At 38.0% G+C, this 12153-nt stretch overlaps 1 protein-coding gene across 3 annotated transcripts in view; it reads left to right on the forward strand.

The window, feature by feature from the left end:
* WDFY4 (WDFY family member 4) overlaps positions 1 to 12153 on the forward strand; it is a 365261-nt gene that overhangs the window by 58527 nt on the left and 294581 nt on the right. For all 3 annotated transcript variants that reach the window (XM_027859244.1, XM_027859252.1, XM_027859263.1), the window contains exon 12: positions 2159 to 2252. In XM_027859244.1, coding sequence (XP_027715045.1) covers positions 2159 to 2252 — 94 coding nt within the window. The remainder of the gene's footprint in view (positions 1 to 2158; positions 2253 to 12153) is intronic.

Below are 12153 nucleotides of genomic sequence, written 5' to 3' on the forward strand. Positions count from 1 at the left end.
GTGAGTAACAGGGAGATATGTTATGAGTTATGGTCTTAGCAAAGGCATAAAGGTGGGAGAGGGAAGGATTAGCTCTAGGAATATTGAAGGTGGCTGGAATATAGTGTGAAATGGGGTGGTAAGAGATGAGAAAACATGTTATACTTTTTCATCTTCTTTCAGTGATTGTTGATTGATTGGTTAGCATCATGGTTTTCAAACATTTATTATGCACCTACTACTTACAAGAACTGTGCTAAATATTAAGGATGCAAAAACAAAAATAAGGTGATCCCTGACCTCGAGGAACTTAGGTTCTATTCTCACATAGTAAGTGCTCAAAATTTTGCTGAATAAACGGAGTTCAAAATTATATTAATCGTTGCTCTGCAGAAAGAAGAGTTATAGAAATATTCCAGTATATCATATAGTCCTTCAATTGTGGATTCAACTTCTGAAGTACATTTATAAATCATTCACTTTTAACTTGGAAAGTGTTCTGAGCCCTGGTTGCTTTCTATAAAACCTATTTAGCAAGAAGGTCCCTGAAATACCATACAACTGTAATGATAAATATTAGAGAAAACACTCTGGCATTGTAAGCAATTAAAGAAAACCAAAGAAATAGCAACATGGAATAAGAAGTAGGTTGCTTTTCTCCAACTCTTGTGCTTGAGGAAAATTAAGGTTAAATTAACAAAGAAGGAGGCAGAAAATATGTCAGAAAGAGACTTCTAGTCATGTTCAAGAGTAAAGCATGATGGTACTTTTTATTATTATGTCTAATTTCTCTTCAAAACATGTGATTTTTCTTCTCCTTGATGAAAACTATCATTAACACTCCTTGTTCTTATCATGGAGTCAAGTTTGTTGTGGTGGTGGTTTTATTTTTTCAAATTTTAATTTTTTTAGTAGCTACTCACATAGCATCAGGATTTCCAAGGCACTTTCCTCATAACAACACTGTGAGGTAGATAAGTCAAGCATTATCACCCCATTTTACTGAAAAGGAAACTGAGGCTCTCAGAAGTTAAGGGAATGTTATTAGGAAGTGTCTCAATCAGGAATACAGGTCTCCTGACTCCATTCATGCTATAAAAGAAGGCAGAGAGATACTTCCCTGAAGTAACTTGGCCAGATTTGGAAGTCAGAGAAAGGCAGAATGCAACTAATAATTTGGATTATGGGATATTCACAAGTTTGGTCTTGATATCTTGGGTGGGGCTTTTATTCAATTTATCAGCCCATAAACCAAGACTTTAACAAAATCCATACTATCAACAGAAACAGATATTCACGAGTTCAAACAATAAAAAAGTACATAAACCAACAATTTAATTATTTATGAGTTCATAGATTTATTTTGCCATCGACTCCTTTGACAGCCTGGACATGCCAACGGGCCCCTTCTCACAATATTTTTAATACATAAAATAAAATACATAGGGTTTCAAAGGAAGCCAACTATATTGACATATGGTTATCAAGATATTTCAAAAGCCAAAAACAAGCCCACAGACACCAGTTTAAAACCCCCTAGTTTAAGGGTGGGTAATATACACATTATCTTCAACAAAATAGTAACAAAAATTCCCTATTTGTTTTCATGGAACCTTCTAATTTCTTTTTATTATTTTTCAGATTTTGCTGCTATTATTTTATCATCATATAGTGGGAGTGTGGGGGTGTGTTTGTTATTTCTCAAGGAACAACATTAACATTAATAACATTGTACTTTTTTGGTCAGGCCTTGTGATGGCATGAATGTAGAGAAACTTTTAGTGAGGAAACTAACTTTCTATTAATGCATAAGGGCACATATTTTGTAAAGGGTAGCCTTGCCCTCAACTCTGAGAAGGTAAGCTATCTGCCCAGCATCACCTAGCTGAGATGTATCAGAGACAGGACGTGTCCTTCCCCCTTTGAGGCTGCCTCTCTGCAGGATCACAGAGTCTGTTTTGTTCAGCCATTCCCCCATAGTTGGACATGCCGGTTCTTTCCAGTTTTTTTTGCATTAAAAACTGCCGTAAATTCACCTCTTGGAGAAGAGTGAATGATTGGTAGACATTTGGGGCTCCTTGGATAGAATGATTCTGAGAGCCCAGCCAGTAGATGAAGAGGAAGGCCCCTTTATCGGCTCTCGCTGGAGTTCCTCATTTTTTTCTTTTGTTTTGTTTAGGACAGATGATACTGATGCTGTCATCATGCACCCTGGGGTCATCTGCATCATGCTCAGGCTGCTTCCTTCCCTATGCCATGAAGATCACCCACAGGTACAGTAGTTCCTGAATGTTTTGTTTGTCACACATGGCTAATTACTTATAATTTTTTCCCTCTTTTTAAGTTAATTAATTAATTTATTTTTAGTTTTCAACATTCACTTCCACAAGATTTTGAATTCCAAATTTTCTCCCCATCTCTCCCCACCCACTGTCATTGAGAAGGCAAGCAACTCGAAACAGGTTATACATGTTTAGTCATGCAAAACACTTCCATAACAGTCATGTTGTGAAAAACTAATTGTATTTCCCTTCATCCTATCCCACCCCCCCATTTATTCTATTCTCTCCTTTGACCCTGTCCCTCCTCAAAAATGTTTGCTTCTTATGACCCCCCTCCCCCAATATGCCCTCCCCCTGTCATTCCCCCCCTCTTATCCCCTCCCCGCCCATTTTCCTGTGGGGTGAGATAGATTTCCATACCCAATTGAGTGTATATGTTATTCCTTCCTTAAGCAAAATCTGATAAGAATAAGATTCACTCATTCCCTCTCACCTTCCCCCACTTCCTCTCCACTGTAAAAGCCTTTTCTTGTTTGTTTTATGTGAGATAATTTACCCCATTCTCTCTCCCTTTCTCTTTCTCCCAATATAATCCTCTCTCATCCCTTAATTTTATTTTTTTGATATCACCCCTTCATCTGCAACTCACCCTGTGCCCTCTATCTATCTATCTATCTGTCTATCTATCTATCTATCTATCTATCTACATCTTTTTTCCCTCCAACTACCCTAATACTGAGAAAGATCTCATGAGTTACAAATATCATCTTTCCACGTAGGAATGTAAATAGTTCAACTTTAATAAGTCCCTTATCATTTCTCTTTCCTGTTTACCTTTTCATGCTTCTCTTGAGTCTTGTATTTGAAAGTCTTATAATTATTATTATAATATATTATATTATAATTACTTATAATTATCTTTTCTTTATCACCTCCTACTCTGAACCCTATGAAAAACTCCTTGGCAATTGCTCCTGAAAGAGATTTCAACAGCATCTCTTATATAAGCATTGCCATAGACAGTTGCAGGGCAACATCTCTGATCACTTTTTTGTCAGAAGGAAAAATAAAGGCATCCAGGATTACAGAAGCTGGAACTGGAAGAGTCCTTTTAAAGTCATTCAGTCTAAAGATCATTCAGTTAGTGATGCTGCATTATTATCACTACCATGGGAAAGGTCATATTCAGAATATGCTTCCTGACAAGTCAATTGAATAGGTGTTACTTGGAGTTAGGAATTTGACTTGAGTTCAAATCCCACTTTAGACACTAGCTCTGTAATCCTAGGCAAGTTACTTAACCTCCCTCAGACTCAGTTTCTTCATCTGTCAAAAGTGGTAATAATAGTGCCTCTTTTACAGGCTTGTTTTGAGAATCAAATGAGTTAGCATGTGTTTTGTAAACCTTGAAGTGCTATGTTTTGCTAGTTATTATTGTTTTTACTTCTCTCAGCCTCGGTTTCCTCATCTTGTTAGATGAAGCTGTAAGATATAACTGAGGCTGAGAGAGATTAATGACCTCAGGATTTGATAGACTCTATTGTCCCTTAGAGCTCCTAATTCACTCTGGGCAAGTCACTTAACCCTGTTTGATTCAGTTTCCTCATCTGTCAAATGAGTTGGAGAAGGAAATGGCAAACCACTCCAGTATCCTTGCCAAGAAAACCCAAATGGGGTCATGAGGAGTCAGACACAACTGAAATGACTCAACCACAGCAATAAAATGCAGAAGTTGAGACTTGAGTTGTGTCATGAAGGCCACCAAAGAAGCTAGGAGGTGGAAGTGAGGAGGGAGTGGAGTCAGAAGATGAGATGTCTTGCATGAGTTGGAGCAAGGAAGCCAGAGTTTCTGGATCATGGAGTATGTGAAGGATAGTAATGTGTGAGAAGACCAGAAAAGTAGGGAGAGGTCAGGTTGTGAAGGGCTTTGAAAGACAAACAGATATTTGCTGCCAGAGGTGGTTGGGAGCCATTGAGTAGGAAGGTGACATGGTCAGACCTGTTAGCCTAGGCATAAAGCAATGACGGTCTGTATCAGAGTGGTGGCTGAGTGGGTGGAGAGAAGGCAACGTATATGAAAGATGTTAAGAAGGTAGAAATGACATGATTGGCTTCATATGGGATTTCTGGTGTGAGTGAAAGTGAGGAGTTGAGGGTGACATGGAGTATCCAAGCCTGGATTATGGGAAGAATGGTGGGGCCCTCAACAGTAAAAGAGAAGTTGGAAAGAAAGAGAGACTTGAGAGGAAAGATAATGAGCTTGAGATGTTATCCAGTTGGAGATGTTCAATGTTCAGCACATTATCTGGTAATGTGAGATTGGAAGTCAAGTGAGAGGTTAGTGCCGGGTGTATTGATACGAGACTTATCTAAATAGAAATGATAAGTGAAGCCAAGGGAGTTGATGAGATCACCAAGAAAGATGATATAAAGAGAGAAGAGAAGAGGGCCCAGGAAACGACAGTCTTAGGAATAAAGTAAATGGTATGACCTGGAGAAAGATCTAGCAAAGGACCCTGAAGAATGGTCCAATAGATGGGAGGAGAACCAGGAAAGAGGCGTCACAAACCTAGAAAACAGAGAGTATCCAGGAGGAGGGAATGTTTGATGTTGTCAAAGATTACAGAGAGGTCAAGAAGGAGGAGGATTGAGAAAAGACATTAGATTTGGCAATTGGATCATCAATAACTTTGGAGAGAGCAGTGAGGACTGAGATGAAGACAGTGGAGATAATAGATAACTAGAATACCTATTACTTATTAAATCTCTCAGCCTAAAATAAATATTTTATTGTTAAACATTGAATGAAAAGGAATGAATACATTATGTATTAGTTACTTTAATCATATAGCTAATAATAAAAATGGATTAACCCTCAAATCAGGTCTCATAGGGCAATCTCAGGCTCTGGAGGTAAGGTCTGGCTCTTCTTGGAAATGAAACCATGTAATTAATTCCTATGGGTCATACCCTCTTAATTTAAAGACTAATGAGTTTCTAATCCCAAGGTTTACCCAGGGTGCATTTTAAACAGTTAAAAAACACCTGGATTAAAAATGGTTGATTCAATATTTTGGGTCATCTTCATACTTAACTGTAGGTTCACAGCATTTAGAGGTGGAAGAAAACTCAGATTTGCTCTCCCCCCTAACCTGCCCATCTGAAAGCTTGACAGCTTGGAGTTTAGCTGGATTATACAAAAAATGTGTTGCAAACAAGGCAATAAAAAGATCCAGCCCAGAGATGGGTGAATCAAGGACCACATAGGCCATATATAGGTATATCTGGAGGGTCCTCAATCTAGGATCTGCCTAAGTGAGCTTTAGTTTCAAATGTTCTGCCATCATTACAAAAATTAGTCATGCAAATAGAGGTTCCATTTGATTAAAATATTTTTACTCTGTTAAAATCACAATAAGCAATTTAGGAAAAAATCAGGTTGCTCACCAATGTCTCTGAAATATGCAAATGAAATGCACGGTGCAGTTTTCTCAAACGCTTTCTGCATATGCCAAATTGGCAGCTATTAAAAGTTTGATAATTACAGTAATTAATTTCTGGAAGGGGAAAATCTCATAACAATAAATAGAATAATTAATTGAATGAGATACAAAGCCATACAGGACAAGGCTGAAATAAAACTGACTATAGAACTCTAATGACATACTAGGTGTAGAAAAAGAAACCTGCAACCTCTCAGTAGATGGCAGTATTATTAAAAGTATGGAAAGCTGTAACATTCTCGTCTCCTTTCATACTGTTTGTCAAAGGTTTCCAACATTCTCTTTATTCTGTCTCACTTGTTATTGCTTAAATGTTCCTCTAACTTTTTTTCTTATCCCTTGATAAGAAACAGATGTTTTCTTCAAGGACAGATGTCATTTAAAAAGCAACTCATGCAAATGACCTCAAGGGGGTCCAATATTCATTCTCTTTCATCGATAGCCAAATCACATTCACACCATTAATGACTTAAATGGCTATTTTTCAAATTGCTAGCACTGGAGTCTCCTCCTGGAAGCTGAAAATCCAGCTGTTTTTTGACCTCTTACATCATCACCAGGAATAACCATTAGATAGGTTGGAATTCAGCAGTTAAGTGTTGCTGATTGGGCATGAGGCTGAATACTATCCAGCTGGGTTCTCTAGGAGGAATGTTGGCCCTAGAAGGGTATAACTCATGTGGACTCAAAGGGGAGTTCTTTTCAGTAAGGTCAGCAGATAGGAATTGCTTGCTCATGAGCAAAAGATGCTTGGGTTGGAGCAATGGAGGCTATTTTTAATTTAGTGCTTTCTGGTGATGAACGTAATTCAAATTATGCTACGGTTTTTGAATTTTAAGAAAGTCTTTTCTGATTGCCAGTGAAGAGGGAGGTGGTGGTGCAGTAGATAGAGCTCTCAGCCTGGAGTCAGGAAGACCTGAGTTCAAATTAGGCCATAGATACTTATTGTTTTTGTGATCCTGGGAAAATCACTTACCCTCTGTCTGCTTCAGATTCCTCAACTCTAAAATTGGGATAATAATAGCACTTAGTGTTTGCTTTGAGGGTCAAATAAGATGTGGGCAAGTCACTTAACTTCTGTCTGCCTCAGTTCCTTCAACTGTAAAGTAGGGATAATAATAACATTTGCTGGTTATTTTGAAGATTAAATGAGATAATATGTGTAAAAGTACTTAACCTCGTGCCAGGCACATAGTAGGCACTATATAAATACTTATTCCCCTTCCCTTCCCCCACATTAAAAAAGTTATTTGCTTTATGTCAAGAGCTACAAAACAAATTTCTCACTGATAGGGGACGGGGGAGATTAGGTATCATCTAGTTAACTCATTTCATTTTGTAAATGGAGAAACTGAGTTTCAAATAGGTGAACATGACTTGCCCAGTGTTACACAGACAGTAAACAATAGGGCTTGGTTTTTCCTTTCTTTTTCTTTTCCTTTTTTTAGGGCTTGGGTTTTAACCCAGATCCTTTGACTCTGCATCTAAGTCTTTCCCCATTCTAGCATGCTGCCTCTGAGTTGCAGCTCAGCCTGTATATAATTCAAAAATAAAACTTAGATATCTATTTTGGTACTTGTAGATTAATCTTCCCAAATCTCTAGACTCTCAAATGAGCTTGAAAATATCTTTAGAAATGTAGGGATACCATTGAAGTTGGCATGATACTTACGTTGAGGCAACATGGTACCAGGGCAAAGAGGCCCTGGCTCTGGAGTCAGAGAACCTAGATTCGAATCCTGCCTCTGATATTTGTCACGTAGGTAACCTTGGACAAGTCAGTCTCCCTGAACCTTGGTTTTCTCATCTGTAAAATAAGAACAGAGGCTTAGTTGGTCCCTAAGGTCCTTTCTAGATCTATCTCTCCAACCAAGGTCAGATAGCAAGATGCTAGGATTGAATATACATTTGCTGGGTTATGCCCTCCTGAATAGCTCTAAATTTCATACTTCATTAAAAGATGTCATAACAAAGTCAGAATCTGAGGCTGCAGGTTTTACGTGGGTTCAGTCTTGAGGGTTGGAATAAGTAAGGTTCTGTTCATTTATTAGCATTGTCTTTGGCTTCTGGCCCCACTTAAGGGAACATTATAATCTGGCCCATTTTATTTGAGCTTATAGATTTCCCTAAGATTTCAATAAGATCTCTCAGCTTCAGTTTCCTCATTTGTAATGTGAAGGGGTTAGACTCATTTGCCTCTCTCTGAGGTCCCTTTCTGCTCTAAATCTATGATTATTGCATTAAGTCCAAATTTGGTTTTTCTTTTCTCTTTTTCTTTCTTTTTTTTTGGGAAATTCCACCCACAACTTCAAGTTCTATTTTCTAGAGCCAAGCAGAACAAGTCAATTCTATCTTCTCATCCTTGAAGATATCTATTATATTTTCCCTTAATCTTTTCTTCTACAGTCTAAACATACCCTTTTCCAACAACTGAACTTTATCTACATAAAGTCAAAGCCCTTTGCTGTTATAGTTATTATTTCCAGAGACTCTCTAGTGCATAAATATCCTTCCTTAAATGTGGTGCCCAGAACTCAACACAACACCCCTCTTTGTCCACATCCCCCACAACTGCCTCACCAACCTTCTAACCCATGCCAGAATCTTTGCCATGGAGAAACATCTGTCTTAAGGTTTCTCTCCCTTGATTGGCTACTGGCTCCTCCACCAGAATACCCTAACCATGCTTTTCTTCTATCCCTCCTCTCCAGATACCTCCTTTACAGCCTCTTAACAGATACCTTTCTTCATAACAATAATAACAATAACAATAATAATAACACTAGCTAGTATTTATATAGTACCTACTATATGCCTAGCACTGCTCTAAGCACTTTACAAATATTATCTTATTTGATCTGATGTTGACAACAACCCTTTGAGATAGGTGCTATTATTGTCCTCATTTAATAGTTGAGGAAATGTAGGCAAAAAAAATTGATAATTTGCTCAGGGTCATATAGCTAGTAAGTGTGTGAGGCTGGATTTGAATTTAGGTCTTCCTGACTCAAAGTCCAGCATTCAATCCCCTGTGCCACCTACCAGCCTGAATTGCCTCTCCATGTCACCTGTTTCCTCCAACTTCTTTCTAATTCTAGAACTATGAATCCTGATTAGCTCAACAATTAGATAGGTATAGACATATCTATCCTCGAGAGGGTATGTTTGAGTTGCTTAGTGGATAGTGTACTTGACTTGGAGTCAAGAAGACCTGCATTCAAATTCTGTATCAGATTCTTATTAATTCTATGATCCTGGTCAAATTACTTAAACCCATCTCAGACTTAGTTTTTTCATTTGTAAAATAAGGATAATAGCACCTATGTTATGGGTTTGTTGTGAGGACCAAATGAGATAATATTATGTAAAAGCAATTTGCAAATCTTAAAGTACTATATAGGGCAGTTAGGTGGCCCAGTGGATAGGGTACTGGGCCTGGAGTCAGAAAGACCTGAGTTCAAATCTGGCCTCAGACACTTACGAGCTGTGTGACCCTGAGCAAGTCACTTAACATTGTTTGCCTCAGTTTCCTCATCTGTAAAATGAGCTGGAGAAGGAAATGGCAAACCACTGTAGTATCTTTGCCAAGAAAACCCCAAATGGGGTAACAAAGAGTCAGACATGACTGGAAGATGACTGAACAACAAAGCATTATGTACATGCTTATTGTCATCATCATCATCATCATCAGCATCATTATCATCATCATCATCATCCCTGACCACTAGTCCTCTATGTATGTTGTTTTCCCTATTAGAATGTTAACTCCTTGAAGACAGGGACTCTCTTTGTGTTTTGTATTTGTATCCCCAGCCCTTAACAAAGTTCTTGGTATATAGTAAGCACTTAATAAATGCCTTTTCATTCATTCATTTATTCGTTCAGCACAACTATCACTCTCCCAGTCCTGGACACTAGAGGCTCTCTTAATGACACCTGAGACTGCATTAACTTCCATGTCTACTCTATTATAGTATTGACTCGCATGACATTTACAATCCACTCAAATGCCAGACCTTTTTTCAGGCTCCTTTCTAGTCACACTGTCCTATATTTTGTACTTGTGAAGTTGATTTTTAAACCTAAGCTTAAGATTTTATATTCATCCCTATAAAATTCACTTGACCACTTTAACCCAATGTTTTAACTTTTCAAGATTCTTTTTGTATATGAAACTGTGACCATTTATTACAGCTAAAAATGCAAATTGAAATTAACCTGATAGTAACAAAACAGTCCTACTTGTCTGCATCCCCACCTGAAATTCCTTTTGATATCTTGTGTGTGTGTGTGTGTGTGTTTTAAATGTTTCGTTTGCATCTCTTTACCCACTATGTTTTCCCCTCAAGATCTTTTTGGATCTAGATTCTTTTTTCCAGTATGTTAGGTGTCCCTCCCAGCTTTTTGTCATTTGATAATTCGATAGAGATGTCATATGTACTATTATCCAAGTCATTTATAAACATGTGAAACAGCTCAGGGTCAAAACCAGATCTGGGAACACTGGAGACTTTTCAAATTGAAGTTGAACCGTTTATAATTACTCTTTGAGTTTGGCCCTTCAATCAATTCCAAATCCATCTTATTGTACAATCATTTAGTCTGCGTCTATTTTTATTTTCCACAAGAATGGCATGAGACACTTTGTTAAACGCTTGCATAAAGTATAGGCACATTGCTTATATAGTATTCCCCCAATCTAGAATGTCAAAAAAGGAAATATGGCATTATTTATTTCCTTTTCTACTTTCCAAACCTACTTTTCCCATTCTCTTGTGGGTACCACACTAACTCTTTGTCATTATTGGGGCCATCTTTTGGACTCTGACTTCACTTGGCTTCATATTCATCTCCCTCTCTCTGGTTTAGCATTTTAATATCTCACTATTGCCTAAGAATTCCTTGTCCTTCTGGTCTTCTGTCATTTTTGATCTGCAAAGTCTTCAAGACCAAGCCCCTGTATCAATGGATTTCTTAATTCTTGATCCAAGACTCCTGATCTTTTCTAGAGAAAATCAGGAAGTTGGATTGATTTCATATATTATTCACACACTAAGGAGCCTTTTTGACTTCTTATCTCAGTTCCCATAGTAGCTGCTTTAAGCTATTTCTTTTCTGTTAACCACCCCCATCCTCATATTTTAACAAATGACTTGGCCTCTTATTTAACTGAAAAGATGAGGGTGAAGAACTGTGGATTCCCTCAGCTTCTCTTTTTCATTTCTGAAACATCTGCAACATCATTTATTAGTGCCCACCCCCTCCTTCATATAGTCGGTATTGACTTTGTATAGGGATATGATTGGGACTTGTCCTATAGTTTTGTAAATTACCAGGTAAATCAACTCTACAAATGTAAGTAGACACCTTCTTTGCAGTTCATAGTCTGACAGAATTGCCTAAAGCAGTAGGGTCAAACTCAAAGAGAAACAAATCTCTGCCAGGACACATTGACTTAGAAAGCCACAAGTTAATATTATTTTGTTTTGTTGCATTTTATTAAAGCTAACCCTTTCCCAATTACATTTTAATCTGGTTCAGGATGCACTGGGACTTTTGCTGGCCACCAGAAGCCGGTGAGGTGCGAGTTTGACACCTGTGGCCTAGAGCACAAGAGTCTAGTTAATTTTCCCAGAATCCCACAGCTAGCATGACCTAGTCATAAATTTAGAGCTGGAAGGGACTTTAGAAACTGTTGAGCCACATACCATCATTTTACATAGGAGGAAACTGAGGTATAGAGAGGTTAAGTGTCTTGGCCAGGGTCACATAGTTGGTAAATGTAAATGGCAAGACTTGAATCCAGGTGTTTCTGGCTTTGAGACCAATGGTCTATTCAGTCATCCTGCCATTTACTGTGTATATATTATATTTACATAATTTGCATATGTGATATTTTCTCCTGTCTGCCTTCCTTCCCCTGCCCCCAATAGAATGTAAGCTCCTTGAGAGAAGGTTGGGTTTCGTTGTTGACTTTGTATCTCCAGCATCTAGCACAACACCTTTCACACAGTAAACATTTAGTAAGTGCTTTGATGGATTGAATGTTAAAAGAGTCATCACTACCTTGATTATTTTTACTTTTCTTCTCTCTGGTCACAGAGGAAATATCCCTGCCTCTCAGTAAAGTTGATTCTTCTTTATGCTCTTGACTCTTCTTCAACCCCTACCCCCTTCTTCCTTTACATTATTGTGCTAATAGGCAGCTCCTATCTCTCATGTGTCTTCCCTCACTACAGCTACTTTATAAGCCCACCTACAAATATGATCATTTTCTCCAATAAGGAAAGGAAAGGAAAAGGAAAGGAAAAGGAAAGGAAAAGGAAAGGAAGAGGAAAAGGAAAAGGAAAGGAAAGGAAAGGAAAGGAAAGGAAAGGAAAGGAAAGGAA

The sequence above is a fragment of the Vombatus ursinus genome, unplaced genomic scaffold, assembly GCF_900497805.2.
Source record: "Vombatus ursinus unplaced genomic scaffold, bare-nosed wombat genome assembly UNPS02000749.1, whole genome shotgun sequence".
In the NCBI taxonomy this organism is placed as follows: domain Eukaryota; kingdom Metazoa; phylum Chordata; class Mammalia; order Diprotodontia; family Vombatidae; genus Vombatus; species Vombatus ursinus.